Source organism: Podarcis melisellensis (assembly GCF_964234715.1).
Source record: "Podarcis melisellensis genome assembly, chromosome: 10".
NCBI lineage: Eukaryota > Metazoa > Chordata > Lepidosauria > Squamata > Lacertidae > Podarcis > Podarcis melisellensis.
The window spans coordinates 26815108-26838059 of record NC_138542.1 but is presented as its reverse complement, the minus strand read 5'-3'; the positions used below and the strand labels follow the sequence as shown (position 1 = coordinate 26838059).

The window sequence follows — 22952 nt, the reverse complement described above, 5'->3', positions numbered from 1 at the left end:
ATGGGAGGGGACATGGTTTGTAATTCTAAGGGTGTTTTTATTCATGACTTTGCCCATCAAATGGACATCCACTGATGACAATGTACATTCTGATTCTTTCCCAATTGTATGGCGTACTAACTATTTGGAAGTGATGCGTTATAAATTGACAGTGGGATCCTGTGCATGTCAACTTAGACATGTCCCACTGAATTCAATGGGACTTACTCCCAGGTAAGTATTTATAGGATTAAAACCCATGAGCACAATCTTGAGCATTTATACTTATCTGAGACTGTAGTCCTAAACACACTTATTAAGGAGTAAGGACCATTATATTGAGTGGAATTTACTTTGGAGTAAACATACTTAGAATTGCACTTTACAAAGGTGAAGGTGTTTTAGCATCAGTTGTGAAAACATCCTAGCTTGTACCTCTCCAAACATGTTGTGCTCAGGGCTCTGCATCTGCAAAAGCTTAATAGACTGATTCAACAGCAAAAACTCCCACCCCATATATTGCTTTACTTTGGAGCTTATAGCAGTAAGTGTCCTGAAAGAACAAAGTTACAAGAGGATGTCTGGCATATTTTAAGATGTAATCCTGTGCACACTTAGCTGGGAGTAAGCCCATTTCAGCTCAGTGGAAGTTACTTCTGAGAAGATATGCATAGGATTAGGTTGTTAGCGTTTTTATTGTTGTTGGATCAGATTTGGTACAAAATCCATTGGAGTATTGTTACAGGGGAAACCATCATTAATTGAAAATATTTATTTTGTGAACCAATGTGAAAAATTAGATGGGATCTTTGGTAGTAAATCTAACCCCAAAATATTAAATACGTATGCTTAATATCATTTCAGCTAGAACAATGGAATTTTGTAGCCCCTGACAATTGTGATGTTTGCTGGTTTCTTGTAGTATTGTATTTTATTTCTGTTTTAAACTGCAGTACTTCTACAGGCACAATGGTACTATCTATTTTGTACAATGTTAGTTGTGAAATATAGTTAGTTGCATAAAATGAAAGACTGATGTGATATCTAAAACTTGCATAACTCATTTATTGGTGTTGCTGTCTTAAAATCTAATTTTAATAACAGGGTGTTGTTGTTTTCAAATGGACTACTGCTGACATAGACTGTTGGTTAAAATACTGTGCTATGAAATAGGCATTCCCTGCTTGGGTTTTAATGGCTTTAAAGTACAGGTAAAAAATATTGGTGTTTTTTTATGTGGGAGCAATGTAAACAATTCATTTCCTCCTAAATATTGGCAAAGGTTTGTTTTTTTTATACAGTCGTACCTTGGTTTTCAAACGCCCTGGAACTTGAACGTTTTGGCTCCCAAACCTGGAAGTGATTGTTCCAGTTAGCGAACGTTCTTCTGGAACCCAAATGTCCAATGGGGCTTCCGCAGCTTCTGACTGGCTGTAGGAGCTTCCTGCAATCAATCAGAAGCTGCGATTTGGTTTTTGAATGTTTTAAGTCGAATGGAATCCATCCAAGGAACGACTGTATATATAAATAAATAGTGTTAGATAATGTTCATGGTAAAAGGTAAAATAAGTACTATGATAGCTATTTAAGTGTTTGAAAAAATTCTAGTTAAAACAAAATATACCGTATTTTTTGCCCTATAGGACATACTTTCCCCCCTCCAAAAATGAAGGGGAAATGTGCGTGCATCCTATGGGGCGAATGCAGGCTTTCGCTGAAGCCTGGAGAGTGAGAGGGGTCAGTGCACACCGACCCCTCTTGCACCCCAGGCTTCGGGCAGATATCCGCAAGCATGGAGAGCCCGGCGGGAGTTCCCGCCAGGCTCCCAAGGCTTGCGGATAGCAGCCTGTTCTGGGGGCTGGGGAAGCTTGGGCTTCCCCAGCCCCACGCCTGGGGGGGAAATAATTTTTTTTCTTTATCCCCCCCCCAAAAAAAACCTAGGTGCGCCCTATGGGCCAGTGCGCCCTATGGGCCGGTGCGCCCTATAGGGCGAAAAATACGGTACATGCTTTGCTGGTGAAACAGTAATTGGCATATTCAGTTATTAAGATTACATTTTCTAAAGGCGCACAGATGTAGGAAGCTGCCTTAGTCCTGCTAGCTCAACAATTGTCAACAATGGCTAGCAGTGGCTCCCCAGGGTTTCAGGTATATCAGCCCTACCTGGAGTTGCTGGGGATTGAGCCTACGGCCTTTTGATGTAATCATATCCTCTATCGTAGGTATTCCATAATTTCAGAAATTTCTTTTTCCACCCCACTCCTTAATCATGAATCTTACCTGAGCAACTTCATGGGTGTTACGACATTTGAAGGTGACTGTAAACACATTATTTCCTCAGGGCACCTTCTGTTACAGCCAATTAGTATTTGTATAACACATTTGCTTAACTCATGCTGTGGGATATCATCCAGTTGTCAACCTTAAAAGACAAATTATGATGAAATAGAAGCAGTAATGAGATTTTAATTCATGTTTTAAGCAAGAAGAGAAAAATACTCTTTAAAAAAAGGCATTTCATAGCCAACATTAATAAAATGTGAGTAATGCCATAATTCTTAAAAATAAGTACATTTAAGAGACCTTTGTTGTATTGTTTTATCCTGTTTACAGGCTGTGGAGCTAATGTTGGCATGGATGTTTTAAAGAAGCACAAGAGTTAAAATAATATAAAATCAGGTGGAACCCACTATTACTTGGAGGAGTGTGGTTCAGTAACATGCTGCTTGGATATACTGATGCATACGAAATACTGTTACCAACCAAGTTGAAATGTTACAGAATACATTCTAAATAAACCTCCATTAATTGCATGGTTAAGGTGTCACTTTTAAGCAGTTTGCAAGCAAGTATTACAAAACGGGGGGGGGGGGGGAATCCTGCATCCAGTGGCTACTGTTTGAAGAGGCGAAGAGGTCACTTAAGTGCTGCTAACACAGCAAAAACAATGCAGGAGGCAGCAGTTACGAGTTATCGGAATCTGCAGCCGCACCAGGTGCTGTGATTCTCCAGCTGTTTGACTTCAGCCCTAGGGGCACACTGCATTGTCTCCTGAGATGCCAACAACACCAATATAAGCCAAATACTCCACCCATCAATTGGAAACAACATGTAAGGTTCATTAATTCCATAGTTGTTTAGTGAAGTATATATATGCTCATTTTAACTTCTTGTGTTTTTCACTGTTGAAAGTTTGGTAACCAAGAGAATGATAGTTGGCCACTGGACAATATATCTGAAAAATTCTGCTATACAAGACGAAGGGAATATGTGTGTTCATTTAGGTGAGGGGGGCATTATTTCACTATAGAAAGATTGTCCTTCTCTGGAAAGCTTGGAATATTATCAATAGATCAGAGAAAAAGGCTTGCTTATTTGAGATGACCCTTATACAAGTTAACCAGCAGGAAATCCTTCAGCAGCAGTCCATTACAACCCACAAATGTATCCTTGCTACTTCTGACAGCAGCAGATTACGCATCCATGGTGAATCCCTTATTTTTGAAGAAACAATTGCAATGTTGAAGAAATGGAAGGGAAACTAGAATATATCTGCTCTGATGGATGATACAAGAAACACTGTTCACCTAGCATACGGTATAGTATATAAAGATTATTATTATTTTTTAAAAAGAATTATCGAATGTGTTTGTGAGCAATTTAATTTTCTGTGGAGTAAGGACATGGGGAAAGAGCGGTTTTGCAATTCCCCAATAATTATACCTTTGACTAATTGCTGCAGCATGAAAGTCTGATGTGATGATGCAATTCTGGATTTACTGGAAAGGGAACAATTTCACCCACTAAACTGTGTTTCCTTTTAATAAGCAAAACTCTGGTCAGATTTAGAAATGTTTCCGGAACAAAACTATTTTGTGGCACATTCCAAGAGGTAATTGCTAGGTGATTCTTATATTCCAGCAAATATGTTTATTTAAATAAATATCAGGGTTCAGTAATAGTATGCCTGCTCCTTTTGTACAATCATTTCCCCCCCCCTCCTAGGAACTTGGGCTGGAGGTACCTTAAGGTAAAGCTAAAGGGACCTCTGACCATTAGGTCCAGTCGCAGATGACTGGGGTTGCGCCACTCATCTCGCTTTACTGGCCAAGGGAGCCGGCGTACAGCTACCCGATCATGTGGCCAGCATGGCTAAGCTGCTTCTGGCGAACCAGAGCAGCACACGGAAACACTGTTTACCTTCCTGCCAGAGTGGTACCTATTTATCTACGTAGAGCACTGTTTTTCCAGCCTGTGGCTTGCAACTCAAAAACGAACTGTGGGCTTTATAAGCTTGACTCTTAATCATAGACACCAAAGGCAGTGCCTGCACTTCAGAAGCAATCTCTAATAGTCACTCAAAGCAACTCCCTGTATGACCATCTGCCAATAAGGGTAGTTGGGTTTTTCAGCAATGATTGCTATAAAGATGAAATACAGAAGCAGGTTATGTATCAATAATTGTCTGAGACTATAATCTTCAAAGCCCGCATTGACTAATCTGTTGGCAAACTACAAGTTCAGCTACCCTCCCGAGTCTTTCCAAAGTGGGCTTTATCGTTAAAATGTGAATATTTCTAAGTTTCATTATATCTGACACTAGTTGTGTAAATTCTATGTTTTCAGAATATATATTTTATAACTTATATCCTGCAACTTGATGATTGGTGTTCTGACATTCCCATAAACAAAACTCTGAATAGCTTTGTAAGTACAGTGGTACCTCAGGTTAAGAACTTAATTCATTCCAGAGGTCCGTACTTAACCTGAATCTGTTCTTAACCTGAAGCACCACTTTAGCTAATGGGACCACCAGCATTATGCTTTCCATTTTTAAGTTCGGAATGGAGTACAGTGGTACCTCAGGTTACATACACTTATTGATACATATTTCTGGGTTACAGACTCTGCTAACCCAGAAATAGTACTTCAGGTTAAGAACTTTGCTTCAGGATGAGAGCAGAAATTGTGCAGCAGCGGTGCAACAGGAGGCCCCATTAGCTAAAGTGGTGCTTCTGGTTCAGAACAGTTTCAGGTTAAGAACAGACCTCCAGAACGAATTAAGTTCTTAACCCGAGGTACCACTGTAGTTGCTTTGGAAGACGATCATCAGGCATCCGCACAACAGGACCAGTCCAACAAAGTTGATGTTGAAGAATCATTGCTTCGACACTGGTGATCTTTGCTTCTTCCAGTACACGGAAGTCGCACTGCAGCCGACACACTAACGTGTGAAGACACACCGTTTGGAGAGCTCTGTCCTAGCAAAGGGGCGGCCACCGACTTCTGCCTCCCGCCTTCGCCTCCCTCGCTCGACGCTGCAGCGCTCCCAGCCGCCGCCAGGCCTTCCGCCGCTCTCGTGCCTCCACCATCGCCAGGCGCCCACAACACGCCTCTCACCCCACCCCTCGCCGCCTCCCCGCCGCCTGGCTCCGCCCTGAGAGCCGGGCCTCGTCGCCTCCGCCTTCTTCCTCCTCCTCCTCCTCTCGGGGCAGCTCTCCTGCTACTACCTCAGCGGCGTCGCCGCCGCCTTTGCTGCACCCGCCGCCGCCGCCGCCGCCTTGGCTGACTTGCTCGCTGCGGTCGCCGCGTTGCTTTTGTTGCTGCCGCCTCCGCCGCTGGCGCTCCCGCTCCCGGTTAGGCCCCGGCTGCTGCGCGGTGCAGCCGGGGCCGCCGGAGGATGAGCCGCCGGCTGGTGCAGGTGGTCTTGCTGTGCCTGGGCTGCGGCTTGTGCTCCTTGCTCTACGCCTTCAGCCAACTGGCTCTGTCGCTGGAGCAGGAGGCGGCCCGGCGCCAGGGGGACTCTGCCTTGCCCGTGCGCAGGCAGCTCGGCGGCGGCGCCTGGAGGGCCGCGGCGAGAAGCGCAGGCTGCAGCCAGCGAGAGCCGCCGGAAAGGTACCGTCTGGGGACGCCGGGGCCTGCGCTTCCTGCGAGGAAGGAGCGCCTGAGTATTAGTAGCGCGGGGTGGGGGTGCCTTTGCTCCAGGCGGGAGGGGGAGGGAAGCCAGGTAGTTCCAGGCTCACAATCTCAAGAGATATAGTGGGACTAAGTTGAATTTGCAAGGAGGCACTTCCAGTGCGGAGGGCCGGGTGTTCAGACGGAGTTGACTCCAGTCTGGTTGCTTCCCCCCAGATTCCCTCCCTCCCTCGCTCCCTCCCCCCCTCGCTCCCTCCCCATCTTGTCGGTCAAGCATTCCGTGGCTACCAAGCGTGCGTAATCCTCCCTCGGCTGCGTTTTATCTGCCGCCGCCGGTCACCCCGCTTCCCCTGTCGCTTAAGGGCTGCCACCGTGCAGCTTCAAAGGAGCCTCTAGCGAGTCGCTTTTCTCCCAGCTGCTGCCAGGTGGGAAACAGGAGACCCGTCTGAACTTGGCGCTCATCCTGGTATGCGCGTATATGGGGGGAAATAGCACTTTCTGAACGCTTGGCCCAACACAGGGGAGTTATGAATGGACAGGTGGAGAGAGAGAATTTTAGGCACGTGCTTCTTAGTTTATTGATCACATCAGTAAGCCCGTGCAGTTATTGCAACCCCCTATAACCCATGTATCTCTATGGAAACCCCTATAACCCATGTATCTCTATGGAAACCCCCTATAACCCATGTATCTCTATGGAAAGGACTGCTAGTAATTAATCAGAGAACCTATTATGTACGCACCTTACTGTTACTTTTGGTAACTGACTGCCCAATAATATGTACTTCCTGTGTTCTTTTTCTTTTTATGTTACACTTTTGGTGTTACTGTTGAAAACCAGTGTTCGTATACATATATGTATATACCGTATATTACAGAAGCTTAAAGTGGAGAAATGGGATTTTGACAACACAAATGGGGCAGTTGCCCCTTTTCCTACCTGCTCATAAGCCATGACTGGCAGTTGTCTTCTTAGCTTAAAGGAACCAAGTTGGGGAGACTGGGCTTGAGACATTTCATCTAAAAATTTCTTCCTATCCTTCTCCCATCCCCTGCTTTCAGACTATAAAAAAAATTCAGGCTATTCAGTCAGTAGCGACGCTTGAATGCTTGTGCCTGCATATTGCTTTATATACTGTCAAGGTTTCCTGGCAGTAGGTGATAGTTGACAGCACAGCCATCATATCTCCATGGCTTGGGTGAAGCTTTCTGGAAGGGGGAATTACTCTTATTAACTAGAAGCAAATCCTGCTTTTTCCTGGCTGCATCCTGCACATATGTACATTCAATATCCAGTTTGTTTAATTTAATAAAAGGATTAACAGATACAGTGGTTTTGACCTTATTCCCTAGTGCAAGGCAGATTTCCACTTGTGCAGACAGAAGTTCCTCCTTCCTTTATCTGTGTAAGAAATTTATGACTTAATTCAAACTTGGGCTGCTGCCTGGCAGAGATTAACAGGGCAGGGCAGCGGACAATTTGCTGGGCATGATGCTAGTGAGTTTGGGTCCTAGAATGCCACTACTTTTTCCTGTTCCCAGAATTGCCCCTATCACCATAATGGTGTAAAAGGAACGCACACTGAGTGCAGAACAGGATAGCAACTGATCAGATTAAAGCGTAGCCTACAAGCAGAAGTGCCGTGCAAGCAATTGAGCAAACACAGGAGAAGCATAGGACTGGTCTGGAAGCAAATTCATACGTATTTGGTAAAAGTGTGACCATAATTGGGCTTTTTATTTTATTGCTTATGTTGCTTATTATTGTTGTTGTTATTTGTTTGTTAACTTTCAGCCAAACTTTTCCACAATGGCTTTATAAGAAAAGAAAATACCATAATACAGGCACCTCCAAACTCTGCCCTCTAGCTGTTTTGGGACTACAACTCCCATCATCCCAGGCTAACAGCTAACAGGACCAGTGGTCAGGGATGATGGGAATTGTAGTCCCAAAACAGCTGGAGGGCCGAATTTGGGGATGCCTGCCATATTAAAATCAATATGAAACATACACAAAAAGCAGTAAGACCAGTGATTAAAACAGCAGATTAGAGTAAAATGTTAAAAAGCCTGGGAGAACATTTTTTTTTTGCTCCACATCAGAAGGATATCAAGGCCAAGCAAAGGAATGACACAAATGGGGTACAGTTACTCAGACCTTGCTTTCCACGAGGGTAGAGGGCAGGGGGGATTCAGGAAAGAGCCTTTGGCCATTGCACATATTGGTTGTGAATGCTGTCAGGGGATAGATTACAGTGGCTAGGCTATATCTGTCCAGATGCTGCAGCACCAGCCACAACTGAAATCACCTTATGCCCCAGAGGCCTCTTGTGAGATGTAGGAGCCATCCCAGATTGAGAACCTCATTTTAATAACATAGTTGGACTGAGGCACTGCCATAAACGAGTTCTTGTATATGCTGTTACAGTAATGCAGAACCTGACTACATGCAAGAGGATTTCTGTTGGTTTCTAAATCACCTAGGTTATGCATGAATTTGCCTGAATGTAATTTTGGCAGTGCAAATGAGAGTTGACAAATTTTTCCATAAACTGCTGAGAAATTGGTGTACTCTCCAGTGATTCTTTTATTGACCATTTTAAAGAAACTGATCACACATTACTATTGATAACATCGTTTCTAAACAAAAAATCTTCATCTGAATTGTTTGGGTGCACATGCGCAGCTAAGACATTTCCTTTGCCATATCATAGCGGATAGACATATCATTTGGGAAGACAGGCGAACTAATGCTGGAATAAGCAAAGATCACCAATGTCAAAGCAATGATTCTTCAACATCAACTTCGTAGGACTGGTCATGTTCAGATGCCTGATTATCGTCCTCCAAAGCAACTACACTATTCTGAACTTAAAAACAGAAAGTGCAATGCTGGTGGTCAACAAAAGAGGTTTAAAGGCTCTCTCAAGGCAAATCTAAAAAAATAGTATAAACACCAGCAACTGGGAAACACTGGACTTTGAGCGCTCCAATTGGAGAACAGCCTTTACCAAAGGTGTCATGGACTTTGAAGAACACTTAAACTCAGGACGAAAGGGAGAAATGTGCTAAGAGAAAGGCACTTTTGGCAAACCTTCACCATGATCAACTCCCATCTGGAAACCTATGTCCTCACTGTGGAAGGACGTGTGTATCCAGAATTGGCCTCCACAGTCACTTACGGACTCACTGTTAAGACTGTGTTCAGGGAAGACAATCTTACTCAGCTACGAGTGATCTCCAAATAAGAAGAAGAAGTGAACAGAGGACCATGTGTTACAAGAGAAGTATTTAATCTGGCATTTAAATCTTGTCAGCCAGGATAGCTCAGTTGGTTAGAGCCTGGTGCTAATAATGTCAAGGTTGCAAGTTTGGTGCCCGTACGGGACAGCTGTATATTCCTGCATTGTAGGGGATTGGACTAGATGATCGCCGGGGTCCCTTCCATGATTCTATTATGCAATTTAATACTGTTACCGGTGTGAATCTGTGACAGTTTTTTGTCAGAGATATGGGTATACAGTACTGGAAAATTAGAAAGTCTTCCGATGCCCTAAATCAGGCTTCGGGAAGCTCTATTCAGCAGGCCAGATTTGCTCTCATGCCCCTAGGCCTCAATTTGGCTTGTGAGATCATTTTTCTCAAGCCACACCCAACTGATACCATGTGACATGGGGCAGGGAAAGCCATGGCTGTAAATGAGCAATTTGGAACACTCTTAAGAGTTCCTTGGCAAGCAGGACTTAGATTTGGGCCTCTTAAATTTGGCATCACTTGCAAGCCCCATGTGGGTTGGTTCCATTTGGGAGTTCCCCAGTGGAACATGTCATTGTAGAACTTGCAGTTGGCACGGAACTTTAAGTTCAGCACAGAGCTGAAGCCCCACATTAGTCAGGAGTGGTTGTGACTGTGGCTTGGCATCAAGACTCAGGGTGCCAGTATGAGACTTGAAAAGAACGTAGATCTGAAAGAGGAAGTGGGAAAGAATATTGCTCTTTCATCTTTTCTCCTTTTGCTTTTCTCAAAGGGAGATAAGAGAACCACCCTTATCACTTCACAAGGAATGCGGTAGTGATTCCAAGGGAAGTACTGAAAGGTGCCTTTGCAGCTATTGGCAATTACAGAATTATATAATAGGCTTTTTCTAAAAATTATTTATTTGGAAAAGTGGGGGGGGGGGAGAATTTAATCATATGCAATTTTCACATCCCTTTGTATCCTAACCATGAAACTAATTACAGGTAGGTAGCTGTGTTGGTCTGCCGTAGTCGAAACAAAATAAAACAAACTCCTTCCAGTAGCACCTTAGCGACCAACTAAGTTTGTTATTGGTATGAGCTTTCGTGTGCATGCACACTTCTTCAGATACCTGATATCTGATACCTGATATCTGAAGAAGTGCAAGCACACGAAAGCTTATACCGGTAACAAACTTAGTTGGTTTCTAATGAAACTAATGACCTGGCAGAAATCCTGCAGGTTTTATGAGTCATTGATGGCTTTGACAATGAGCAGAAAAGCCTCTGCAGGCATTCCAGACTCTCTCAGATGATTGGTTAGGGTTATATTTTTGGGAACCACTACAGACAAATGCATGCACATGTGAAATTGTGTTATTAGTTGTTTTGTAAACTGTCCCTTGAAATTTTTTTCCTGACAGCCCATACACTGTCTCTGCCCAGAAATGATTCTGTTTTTTGCCTGGATGAATTCTGTCATAAAAAGTGAATCTGGGACCTTTTTTAAAATAAAATAAAATAAAATATGCAGTCCATATTATTCCTGACTTAAAATATTTATCAATCTAACACTGTATGCATTCTTCTTACCTCTGATAAAAGTCACTTTGCTGCTCTTGAGAAACAAGGTTATTTTGAGCCCCTCCCAAGTAGGAATTTGTGGCTTGGAGAGTAGGAGATAGCAGCGTTATCAGGGCAGTGATCATTTGCCCCCATTTCTCTGCATTATTCAGTTTTCCTTTCCCAACCTCTGTGTCTAGGGCTTGCAGGGAGGACAGTGATTAGTATGGAAGGCATTGACTCCCGGAAAAGAGTCTAGGTCTCCATGGTATTGTTATATTCTCTTCCCATTTCCTGTAGCAGGAGTACAGGAAAGCAGAATGGAGAAGTTATTTGTTCCTGAAATGATTTGGGAAGCTTCATGGTTTGTATTCTTCAGGCACCTTTTCTTATAGACAGACAGCTCTCAGCTTCAGGATATGGGAGGTTTACCTTTTCGGGTTTTCACATGCAGGTTGCAATTGATATTGACCAGGAATAAAGGTCATGAGCTGCTGTTTGCATCCCTTTCCATCTTGGCCGGTAAAGACCAGCAGCAGAAGTAAGCACCATTGCCTGCTAGTATTCTTCACCCGGTGGTATGCCAGACAGCTTTCCTGTGCTTGTTAAACAAAAAACTCTGGGATACCACTTTCCCCTCCATCTGCTCTTCCATTCTGGGAGTAAGAATGTGGAATGGTTGGTAGTCTTGGACTTTTAGTGGTTCTTGGAAGACACTACTTATAGTTTGTGCCTGTCTGGCTTCTCACCCTTTTATTTTATTGAGACTTTGAGAATTCCTATTGAGATTAGTTCAGTGGCAGGCTGTTAAACTTCACAAATGTCTAAAAAGTTGTGCTAGTGGGTAAAAGCCAATGCTAGACTTAGCACTGTGTTGTACTAACTAAGCGCTATGATTTCAGATGCTTAGGACTCCTCCAATTGTGCATATATGATGATTTTACTTCATCACATTTATATCCTGCCCTTCTTCCCAAAGTAGCCGAGGGTGGCAAGCACAACTGTAGCAAAACAATTACCAACAAAAGAACATATGTAAAAACAATTAAAGCTTCTAAAAATATGTGAAGCAATCACATATGTACTCCCACAGCTAATACTATCAGTGCTACCAGGAACAGTATTTTTCCACCATCAAAATGCCTGGGTAAAGAGGAATGTTTTCTTTTAAAGGATACAGTGGTACCACGGGTTACATACGCTTCAGGTTACAGACTCTACTAACTCAGAAATAGTACCTTGGGTTAAGAACTTTGCTTCGGAATGAGAACAGAAATTGTGCTCCGGCGGCGCAGCAGCGGGAGGCCCCATTAGCTAAAGTGGTGCTTCAGGTTAAGTACAGTTTCAGGTTAAGAACGGACCTCCAGAACGAATTAAGTACTTAACCCGAGATACCACTGTATTAATGTGCTTGTGATGGTATTGGGGTGGTTATACGTGATACTGGTTTCAGCATTGTTTATGCCTGCAGACATTTTAGAGTGGCCGTACTGCTTCATTTCCAATTGCCATGTGTGTGTCCTGCAGCTTCCTGCTGAAATCCGGTAACTTTTCATATCACAGAAGTGGAATGATGTGGTGACAGTCCAGTATAAACCTGCCGCTAATGGGATATCATTATGTCAATGATACACACCAGTCTGGAGGGATCCTTATTGGTTCCTTGTTATAAAGAAGGTCAAAATCAAAGACATATATACAGAGGCGTACCTAGGTTCCTTTGCGCCCATTGCAAGGAGCTGTATCAGTGCCTCCGAAGTCGGTAAGACTATAGACCAAAAACTCAAAAAGTTTGCTTTTCGTTGGCTTTTACACTATGACAGTGACTTCCTCTGGGGCCATCGTGGTTAGGTCTGCTCCACTCCACTTCCTCTCCTCCTTCTCGTCAGTTGGTCCATCTACCTGCTTTCCTGCCTTTCTCTCTCCCCTCTGCTCACCACTTTCCCTTCTGCCTCCTTTCTCCATACCTTCCTTTTTCCTCCTCCTGCAACCCTCCCCAGGTCTCTCTGTCTTTCTTCCCTCTGAACCTTATGGGGCATTCCAGTCACATGTCTAATAGCACCAACTGGGGACGGGGATCCTGCAGGGCTGCTGCGATGGCCCACGCTAGCAACTGGACTCTTCTGCAAATGCACCCAGAATGGCTGGCTCCTAGCCACTCCAAGCCAGAATAGAAAGGTATGGTTCTTCTCTCTCCCTCCTGCACCTGCACCTTTGGCGAGGGCCAGCCTAGCCAACCCCTGGGTACTCCCCTGCATATATACATATTACTTTTGTACTTAACTGCTACATCAAAGCTGAACATGTGGGAGCGGGTGATGGTTTAATTATGTAAAGGAGAAACCACTTCTTTCCAGTACTGCTGGTCGCGATCAGGTTGCGCTTTCCTGTTGATGCACTTTAAAGCGTGAATCACACCGTACATCAAAGTGAACCCGTATCTTAAGATAATTGATCGTTTAAATATCCATATGTAAAGCGAGGATTGATAATTCGACTTGCTTGCTAAGATCACTGGTCATGCCTGTACATATCTTTCTGGTTGCTTCTTACTAGATGAAAGCTATGATGCAATGAACTACCTACCGGTAATTGCTGTTCCAGTTCTTTTAGCGGAAAGGAGTAAACCAGAAACATTCAAATGAGAGCAGGATTCTTGCCCAAGGTGGTTGTGACGCTACGCGGTGCGCTGTGCAAAAGATATAAAACACACTTCTGCCATTGCACCGCCTCCACAGTTGTCTATTTTAAACCAGCCTCGTATTGACTTGTTGGAGCTGTGTAATTAAAAAGGGATGGAGAGTTTGCTCTTAAATAGGAAAGCTGTTGTTGGTTTTAAACCAATAGCTTGATTTCAGGAGATGCTTCTTGGGCACGGCAGCTCCTAAGACTGGATATGTGAAGTCTCAACTTCCTTGGCTCTTGTGCAAGTGTTGCAGCAGCTATTTTTATTATTAAAGGGAGTTTCAGTTTAATATACATTAATTGTCTTATGAGGCACACATCTTAATTGCATGATATGTGCAAATGCTGTCTGGTCTCTTTATATTAGTGTAGTTAAACTGCAGAAGGGAGGAGAAGGGATTAGATCCTTTTTTGACCTCTCAGCAGTATTTTGTGTGGAGATCACAGGCTTTGAAATTAGCTTGTGAAAGCGCCCAGTTCAGCATTAGTGACGCTGCTGTATCAGATCAACTATATTGCTGCAGCTTTCAATTCATAGGGATGAATCTTAAAAGCTGGTTAACGATACCGTCACAATATGGATCTTAGTTTTATCTTTCTCTTTTGTTGCCTGGGTTCGCAATGGCATTCTGTGTCAGTTCTGAGACTTGATGTTCTGAACCATTGTGACAGAATTTTCACTTCGAAATGCTAAACAACTAAAGTGGACGTCAGCAGGCCAATATGGTAACCAGCTGCCAGGGAATATAGGAACTTACCATGCCTGATGGATTGCGTTCCCAAGGGCCTGTGTCATTGGGGCTAAAGCAGATTATTAGTTAGCCTTTGCTGAGCATCTTCACATTCCTCATTGCATATTTTCCTGTTTCAAATTAAGTATTAGAATATATAGCACTGTATTTTTTAGTAAGTTGTGCATACAAGTTTTTGCTTCATTTAAAATATATTGTGTGCAGGCCTATAACACTTTGCTCTGCTGTTCTTCAGTGTTCCAGACAGTTAGCTATACCTTTCATGGGCGTAGCCAGGATTCCCCCCCCCCCTTGGTGGGCAGGCTGTATGTTGCGGGGGGGGGGGCAGAACCTAGTTATCTGTGACACAATTGGTCAGTTAGTTAAGTACCTTGGATCTCAAAAGCCTTGGCTCCCGAACAAATTGGCTCCTGAATGATCAAAACCCGGAAATGAGTGTTCTGGTTTTTGAACGTTCTTTTGGAAGCCGAACTTTCGACGGGGCTTGTGCAGCTTCTGATTGGCTGCAAGAGCTTCCTGCAGCCAATCAGAAGCCACACCTTGGTTGGTTTTTGTAAGTCGAATGGACTTCCGGAATGGATTTCGTTCGACTTCCAAAGTATGACTGTAATTTTATTTATTTACTTTATGGGGGGGGGGAGGCAGCTGCCCCCCTGCCCCAGCTCATGATATTCTATTCCATAGCTCTTCTCAATGTTTCCCCTCTTTTTCACCAATGGTCAGTCAGCAATTATGCAACCACTTAAGGTTCACCTGCAAATAATTGTTCTACTTCTGCAAACTTGGGCTTCACATAAGCCTGTGGAAACCTCCGCCTTGTGTGTAGATGCCCCACCTTTGCTAAACAAGGAACCATACTCAGCTTTGTGAATAGATATAATGATTTATAACATGGAAACATGCAGTAGAGCAAGCAGAAAATAATCGTTAGCATAAATTTCCAGCTAGAAATTTGAAGCCTTGGCCAAAACTGGGATTTTTGCATCCACCCTCTTTTTACTATTTTTGTTTCAGCAAAAAATGGGTGGGGGGAGGAAGGAAACAGGCCCACTCCCCCCCCCCATGTTTCCACATGTTTACTTGTAGCCCAGAAGTGCCTGGCTTGTGCAAATAAACATAAAATTGTTTTAAAATATACCTTTGGTACCATGAAATCATCAGATGTGTTTCAGAAATGTCACTGGATGGGTTTCAGAAATGTCACAATGCCAGTACAGCCCATTGAACAGGGTGGTATTTACTTCCTACAACAGATTACTCTGCATTTCACTTATCAGTAGAATTGCTCTTGGGCTTTATGCTCAGGATCCTGGTAACATACATCCTTATATGATATAAACTAATATCACTCACAACACATGAAGCTCTACATTCAGTCATTTATCTGTAATTAGTAGCTGGTGGTGTTTTTTAGTTTTGTTTAAATGCGCAAGCAGGAATGCTCCATTGCAACCGCTGAATAAAACAAGTAACATTCATACAGGATTGTTTCTGTCTTATCCTGTTAGGTGTAAGAATGTGTCTGTATCCTATTGGAATTCCTATTGGATGCTGCCCTCTGATGTTTGTGGAAGGAACTGCTTTTGGGAAGCTGCTCGTAGGTAGGCTTTGACAGAGATTTGATTGCTCAATTAGCTAATTTTAGGTATAATAATACATACTTGAATATATTAAAAAGTGTTGAAGCGGTTATAAAAAGTTTGGTTCCCCCCTCACTTTCTAGCACTCACAGTCTTACTAGATTTCAGTCATGATCTAACTCATTAAATAAAACTTGTTTCTCGTTTTGAAATTCATATATACTTCTTGAACAAGCATGCATGTTAAAACATGCTGGTTTGCAACTAAATCGAACCTTTATGCAACCTAGGATTATGATCCCAAACTTTGGGTCTTGCATCAGAGTCTTAGAGGTGGATTTCTGCTGGTCTTCTCTTTATATATACAGTCGTACCTTGGTTGCCAAACTTAATCCATTCGACTCACAAAATGGTTCAAAAACTAAGGCGCAGCTTCCAATTGGCTGCAGGAGCTTCCCACACTCTGTTGGAAGCCGCAGAAGCCACGTCGGATATTTGGCTTCTGAAAAATGTTCACAAACCGGAACACTCACTTCTAGGTTTGCGGCATTCAGGAGCCAAAATGTCCACATCCCAAGGCTTTTGCAATCAAGGTACGACTGTATAGAGATACTAACCAGGGTGTCACAGAGGGAGGCAGCTACCTCCCCCATCAAATCACGTAAATAAATAAAAATACATAACAAAAATAGAAATAATCTGAATACAGTCGTACCTTGGTTGTCAAACACCTTGGCACTCAGACGTTTTGGGTCCCAAATGCCGCAAACCCGGAAGTGAGTGTTCTGGTTTGTGAATGGTTTTTGGAAGCTGAACGTCCAACACGGCTTCTGCGGCTTCCGATTGAGTGCAGGAAGCTCCTGCAGCCAATCAGAAGACACACCTTGGTTTGGGAACCGTTCCGGGAGTTGAATGGACTCCTGGAACTGATTACATTTGACAACCAAGGTACCACTGTATTTGAAATTGAAATGCTCACTGAGGTCGCTTGGGTGATGTTGTGGCACATTCTAGTGATGCAACTGACAGAGCCAGACAGAGGATGATGACATGTGGGTTTTGTGCCCGCCTGACATAACATAAATCAAAGCTACGCCCATGGATACTAAGCAACATGACTTGAGAGTGAAGAGTCAAACTGAAGCTTGCCTTTACTTTGGTGGTTGCTTTCCCTAACTTTTTTTTAAATGCAAAGGTGCTGTAGGTGACTTGCTGTGGGGAATCTTGTGTGGAGAAGGGTCTGCTTGTGAGGAAAAGGTACAAGAACTCTCCCCCGTTCCCAGTGGGAGAGGAGTGACTTTGAGCAAGCAAACATCTGTTCTCCTGGTATTTCCGCACAAGGCAGTGTTCTATATCTGAAGCCCTCTGTGCTTGCTAGTGGGCCTGAAGAATTGGTAGGGAGGACATAAAAAGTTTTGGCAAGTAAGCTAAGCTGCTGTTGGTGAATCCTACATTCGTGCAGTCTTGTAACCTTGTCAAAACAGAATTCTGGGGCAGGTGAGGGGAGAATCACAAAACCATGTGTACTGTGCAGTCAGGTTCAAAGGTTGTAATCCTGTGCATGCCTCATTGAACAAGGTGGGATTTACTTGCAAGGGAACACACACAAGATTGGAATATAACTGTCCAGAACTTTACAAAAGCAAGACTGATAGTTACAGTACAAAATGGTGTTTGTCCTTACTGTTTGATTAGTAGAATAATAAAGACTAATAATTTTGAGAGCACGGCAGACCACAAGTAATTGCGACATTAAAAAAAGATGTACAAGATTACCCACATGGGCTTTGTGGATGATTGTGGAGAGATGCAGGAAAGTATCACATGAATCTTAGAGTCATTGATAACTCAATAGTCCATTTTCCCCATTATTATTATTATTATTATTATTATTATTATTATTATTATTATTATTATTAATATACCGCCCTATACCCGGGGGTCTCAGGGTGGTTCACAGAATAAAATCAAGATATAAAACCACAAAATACCTAATACAAATAAAAACAGCAGCCCAATACCCCCCCACAATTTTTTTTAAGGGCATAGGATGTAAATCAGGTCAACCAAATGCCTGGTTAAAGAGGAATGTTTCTGCCTGGCGCCTAAAGGTGTATAATGAAAGCGCCAGGCAGACTTCCCTGGGGAGAGCATTCCACAGATGGGGAGTCACTGCAGAGAAGGCCCGTTCTCATATTGCTACCCTCCGGGCCTCTCGAGTAGGGGGCACACAAAAGAGGGCCTCAGAAGACGAACTCAGGGCCAGGGTAGGTTCATATGGAAAGAGGCGGTCCTTGAGGTATTGTGGTCCTGAGCCGTTTAAGGATTTATAGATCAAAGCCAGCACTTTGAATTGGGCCCGGAAACTAATTGGTAGCCAGTGCAGTTGGACCAGGATCAGTGTATCGTGCTCAAACCGTCTTGCTCCAGTGAGGAACCTGGCTGCTGAATTCTGCACCAGCTGAAGTTTCCCAACCATCTTCAGACACAGCCCTACATATAATGCATTGCAGCAATAAATACAATTCTTGACTAATGGGCCTGGTTTGGACACACAACACTAAACTGTTAGTCGGTGTACCTGAGCTTTGTGCTTGCTTATTCTTTCCCACCTGTCTTCTGCTGTTTCAGTAAATCATAGTTAAGATCTATAGTTTACAGCTCAGGTAGTCTTTCTTTTTTAATTGTATATATAAAAAACCTGATTTTTAAATGTATAAAACAATAATTCTGTATTCAATATACTGAAGAATGTGCTAGTTACTTTTGAGATAGAATTCTGTCTCTCTTTTATAAGAACTGAATGGCCCATTCAATGAAGAGTTGTGTGTTTTATGGGTGTTTTCTCTTACGGCAGAAGGGAAACCTGATGTTCACAGGGACTCTTAATTGAGGTGTACATAATACATAAGTTTGTATGTGTATTTACACACACACACACAAATAAATAAATAAATAGCTGAGAGGAGTCTTGTGACTTACCCAAATAGTTGGAAATTTCAAAGGCAGCCCACTACAGTGTCCATTTCTTTGTGAGAAGTTGGGATACTATCCAACATCAGTCATACTGAGAGCAAAATCACTGATATCATTGGCTTAAGTAACTTAAGCCCATTAACTTTTAGTGGGTCTATTCTCAGTACAACTGGGTTGGATATCACCGGGGGGGGGGGCATGTTACACTTGCTTATTTGCAGATGAACATGGGGGTATAAGGGGAACAACCTATGCACACAACTCTAATCTATAAAACACTGTTGTTTGTTCCTGCTGACTCACTGTGTTATATTATGAACTGTTTCATTGATTTTGGTTGTTTACTCTGTTTTAAAGGTTAAAATATGCTTCTCCCTGGAAGTAGCAGTATGCAGGGGTGGGGAATGAGTAGAATAGCTTTTCGAAAGGCAGCTTTGAGGGTTATGGCTTCCTATGGATACTATTTCCTTCAAAGCGCAGGTGATACTGCAAGATGAAATATTACCCTTTGACCAAGCCTTTGTTGTACGTCCTATATTTGACCTATCTGGAGTGCAGCAGATCCAGCAAAAGGAGTGGATCAGAGGACATAACCATATAATATTTATTCTATGTTGCATATTGGGACTCAGCTAGATTGGTAAAGAAAAAGCGCTTTTTATATGCGTTGTTTATGTGATAGAACACTGTGACACCAGATGGCACTGTGGAGTCTAGTCTTTCCCTGCCAGATTTCCCTGTATGAGTTTGCAACACATTTAGCTGAATTGCTTCTTTGACGTGTCTAGATCCAGCCTATGTTATCCTGTTAGTCCTACCCTTGCCACTCCAGTGAACTTTCCAGGTTTCCTTTTATTTTGGGCAGTAGCATCTTTAACAGGAAGGAGTCTGGCAGGCAACGCAGGCAGGGTTGGGATGTGAGTCTCAAGGATATAAACCGGGTCAAGGCACTACTTATCTTAACTGCTCTTTTATGTGTAAAATGAGAGCAAACTGCACTTGCTCCTGTTCACATGTGCACGTTTTGTTTGTGTGTTACATCCTTTGCCTGCAGGATTTCCACTGTTGAACCATTCCTAAGACTTCCGTTATCTAAACAGGGAAGATAACAAGAGTTTGAACAATAGTGCAAAAACTAGCACCCCCCTTTTTTTTTTTTGCTATGCGAGATCACCAGTTGTGTCTGGACGGGCTCCAACACAACTGTAATGGGTAGAGGATGCAATGTTTGGAAGTGTTGTAAACAAAAATTGCCCTTTTCCCTTATCCAAGAGCCCATATAGAGTCCTTACATAGGTTCCCTATTGGTAGGAGAGAATATAACAGAGGCCAACCAGAGAATATTGAGAAGCAAAGGAGGTAGTAAGCTTGATCTTTATTGATCTGTTGCAACAGGGTGCTCTCCTCACCTGCAGGAGAGAGGAGGAACCCAGAAAAATGGCGCGCAAGGCCTTATAAAGAATTTTGAAATGGCCACCCTGTAGATCATACATACATCACAGAAGGGGTGTAACCTAAGACCACCCCTCAGATACATCATACCTACATCACAGAAAAGGCGGTCTTAAAAAACAGAAATTTGAATGTTGTTTTTCTCCTGTCATTGTTTATCTCTTGTCTGGCAGGTTACTTGATTGGATTTCCTGGGGAGCCTGGCTAGTCTTTTGTAATGATAAATACTTAGTTCCTGAGCCAGGTCACAGGCTCACACCCTATTCAAACACAGATATACCCTTAATACAGGATTTGTGAAGGAAAAGACAATGGGGAGGCTTTTCCATTTTCCTTTGACCTTGCAGAGAAAACATTTGGTCAGTTTGGGACAGTTTGGGAATCAAAATGGTTCCAGGTCGTTCTTCCTGTGCTGATCTATGTATGTGCTTGGTTGGTACACTTATGAACATTTAACATATATCTAAGACCTCAAAATTCCCATCACAGAAGGGGAACTGATTACTGGAAGGAAAAGTCGAAACGTCACAAAATAAAACATGTGGCAAAACAATAATGAAAGTCTGAAGGATGCCTTTCTTCATTTAAAGTGATTGAACGATACCGTATTTGCTACCAAACCTCTTGCACTGAGTTCTGTACTAACTTCTAGTGCTCAAATATTAGTGAGTTGATAGGTCTGGAGTCTGACTAACCTTGGGACAGATAAATGCATTTTACCCTCTGTTAATATAATATAACTTCATTTCATTTGCATTGTATGGGCCTAGCAATTGACTCTGTCTCTGAAATTGCAAAGAAGCTGCCACACCTGGATTCTGTTTGCACCCAGTAACCTGACCTAGTGTTAATGCTCATTTTATATAGGCCATCTGTCCAGATTACTGTTGCAGTGCCATTTTATTGAACCAGAGTCAGTGGCCAGTGCTATTACACTTACAACAAAAGAGTGCCTAGCTGCTGAAGTATAATTCAGGGGCAGAGGATAGGAGTTGTTGTAACATGGCAGTGTAAAAATGGGCTATATTCTAAACAAAACATGATTATGCAAGAGTTCAGGTCCTTTAAGGAAAATGAAAAATACCCTTCTATAAATAGTATAAAAGCATGTAATCCAGGAATTAAAATATATTATGATTTTTTTTAAAAAATGTTGTCGTATAAGAACTGGTTTGAAAGTTGGAAACATCTCATTTGTCTGTACCATTTGCCTCCAAGGTCATAATGCCAATTCCCCAAATTTTAATTTTATTATTTATTGAATTTATATACAACCCTATACCCAGAGGTATACTCCACTCAGATAATAAACAATATATTGGATTTTAAAGCATGTTCAACATAAAACATGTGCATAAATCTTCCCATTAAAATACTACAGTGTAAACATGTTTATGTTGGTTTCACCTGCAACTATTTCTTCTTCTTGTTTTTCCTTAGATATGATTTTGTGAAAAAGCAACCTTTGGAGGAGATGCACCTGGCCGTAGTAGCCTGTGGCGAAAGGTTGGAAGAGACGGTTACCATGTTGAAATCAGCCATTATTTTCAGCATCACACCCCTGCACTTTCATATTTTTGCAGAGGACCCATTACACACCGAGTTCAGAGAAATAGTAAGTATTCCTTACCACCTATTTCTGGGGTTTTGATTGGGCATCGTTACTGTTGCTATACTTTGCAATAGTTCAAGTGAGGGCAGGAGTGCGAGAATTTGGGGCAGCACGAGAAGAAAGAAGTGTATGCCATTTCAAGGGCAGGCATTGTCATGAAATTCGACTCAATATTGATCCAGAGCAGAACTCCCAACGTATAGTTAGCAGAGCAAAATCTTAAACACGTTGTAGGATTCCCCAAAAATAGACCAGAGGCAATTGTATTTCGTCCAGCAGAGCTTTACTGCTACTGAAGGCATATGAACATAATGGTCACAAATCCAATATATTCAGGATTGGCACTGTCCATAAGAAATCCAGCAGCAGCAGACTTAACTTAAACTTACAAAGCACTAACACTAAGCATACTACCGTGCTTTTCCATGTATAAGACTAGGGTTTTTTTATTTTAAAAATTGTGCTAAAAAGTGGGGGTCGTCTTATACATAGGGTGGACATTTGATTTCTTGTTGCCGTGGCTGTAAGCTGCTATTGTCCGTGTTATTGGTTGCTGTGTCAATGGGTGGTGTTGATTGGCCAACACTGAGGCATTTGGGTGGGCGATTGGCAGCTGTGATGGGACAGACAAGAGGCAGATTTATCGGCACGTGTGGGTGGGCAATCCTCCCCAAAAGAAGCTCAACAACTCTGGGCAATCCTCTCCCCAAAAAGCTCAACGAGTTTGTGCCATCTCCCCCCATTTTTTAAAATTTGAGTCCCCCAAAATAGGGGGTGTCTTATACATGGGGGCATGTTATACACAGAAAAGTACGGTATGTACAGAACACAACACTAGAAGGAAAAGAGATAGAAAGAGAAAGTGAAACCAGGCTCCTTCTGGCCTATATTTATAGTCAACATGACCTTAATTGGAAAAGATAAGAGAACCAGTTTAAGCCAGCTGTACTCAGCTTCTCTGAAGGAATAACCCAAACATCACGAACCTTCTGCTTGTTTCTTTCACACAAAGAAGCTTCCAGAACCCTCTTGAATGAATTAGAATAGGAAAGATCAGAATGATCAATACTTTCTGTACTACGAAATGCAAACTGACAGGCATATTCCTGCTCCTCATGTTGGGAGAAGAGAAAGGTTTTGGTTCTGTTGGATGTAGAGACTGCCTTTTTGCCCTCTGCCATCTTAGCACAGACAGAGGTTG

At 42.7% G+C, this 22952-nt stretch overlaps 1 protein-coding gene across 4 annotated transcripts in view; it reads left to right on the top strand.

Moving 5' to 3' along the window:
* The first annotated feature begins 5450 nt into the window (after positions 1–5450).
* GXYLT1 (glucoside xylosyltransferase 1) overlaps positions 5451–22952 on the top strand; it is a 30064-nt gene continuing 12562 nt past the window's right edge. Inside the window, exons 1-3 of one of the 4 annotated variants that reach the window (XM_081928993.1) lie at positions 5451–5874; positions 15640–15732; positions 21580–21754. In XM_081928993.1, coding sequence (XP_081785119.1) covers positions 5660–5874; positions 15640–15732; positions 21580–21754 — 483 coding nt within the window. In that variant the 5' untranslated portion in view covers positions 5451–5659. Of the gene's footprint in view, positions 5875–10941; positions 11236–12274; positions 12457–15639; positions 15733–21579; positions 21755–22952 lie in introns of those variants that run through there. The other 3 variants (XM_081928996.1, XM_081928994.1, XM_081928995.1) reach the window with 3 other exon arrangements.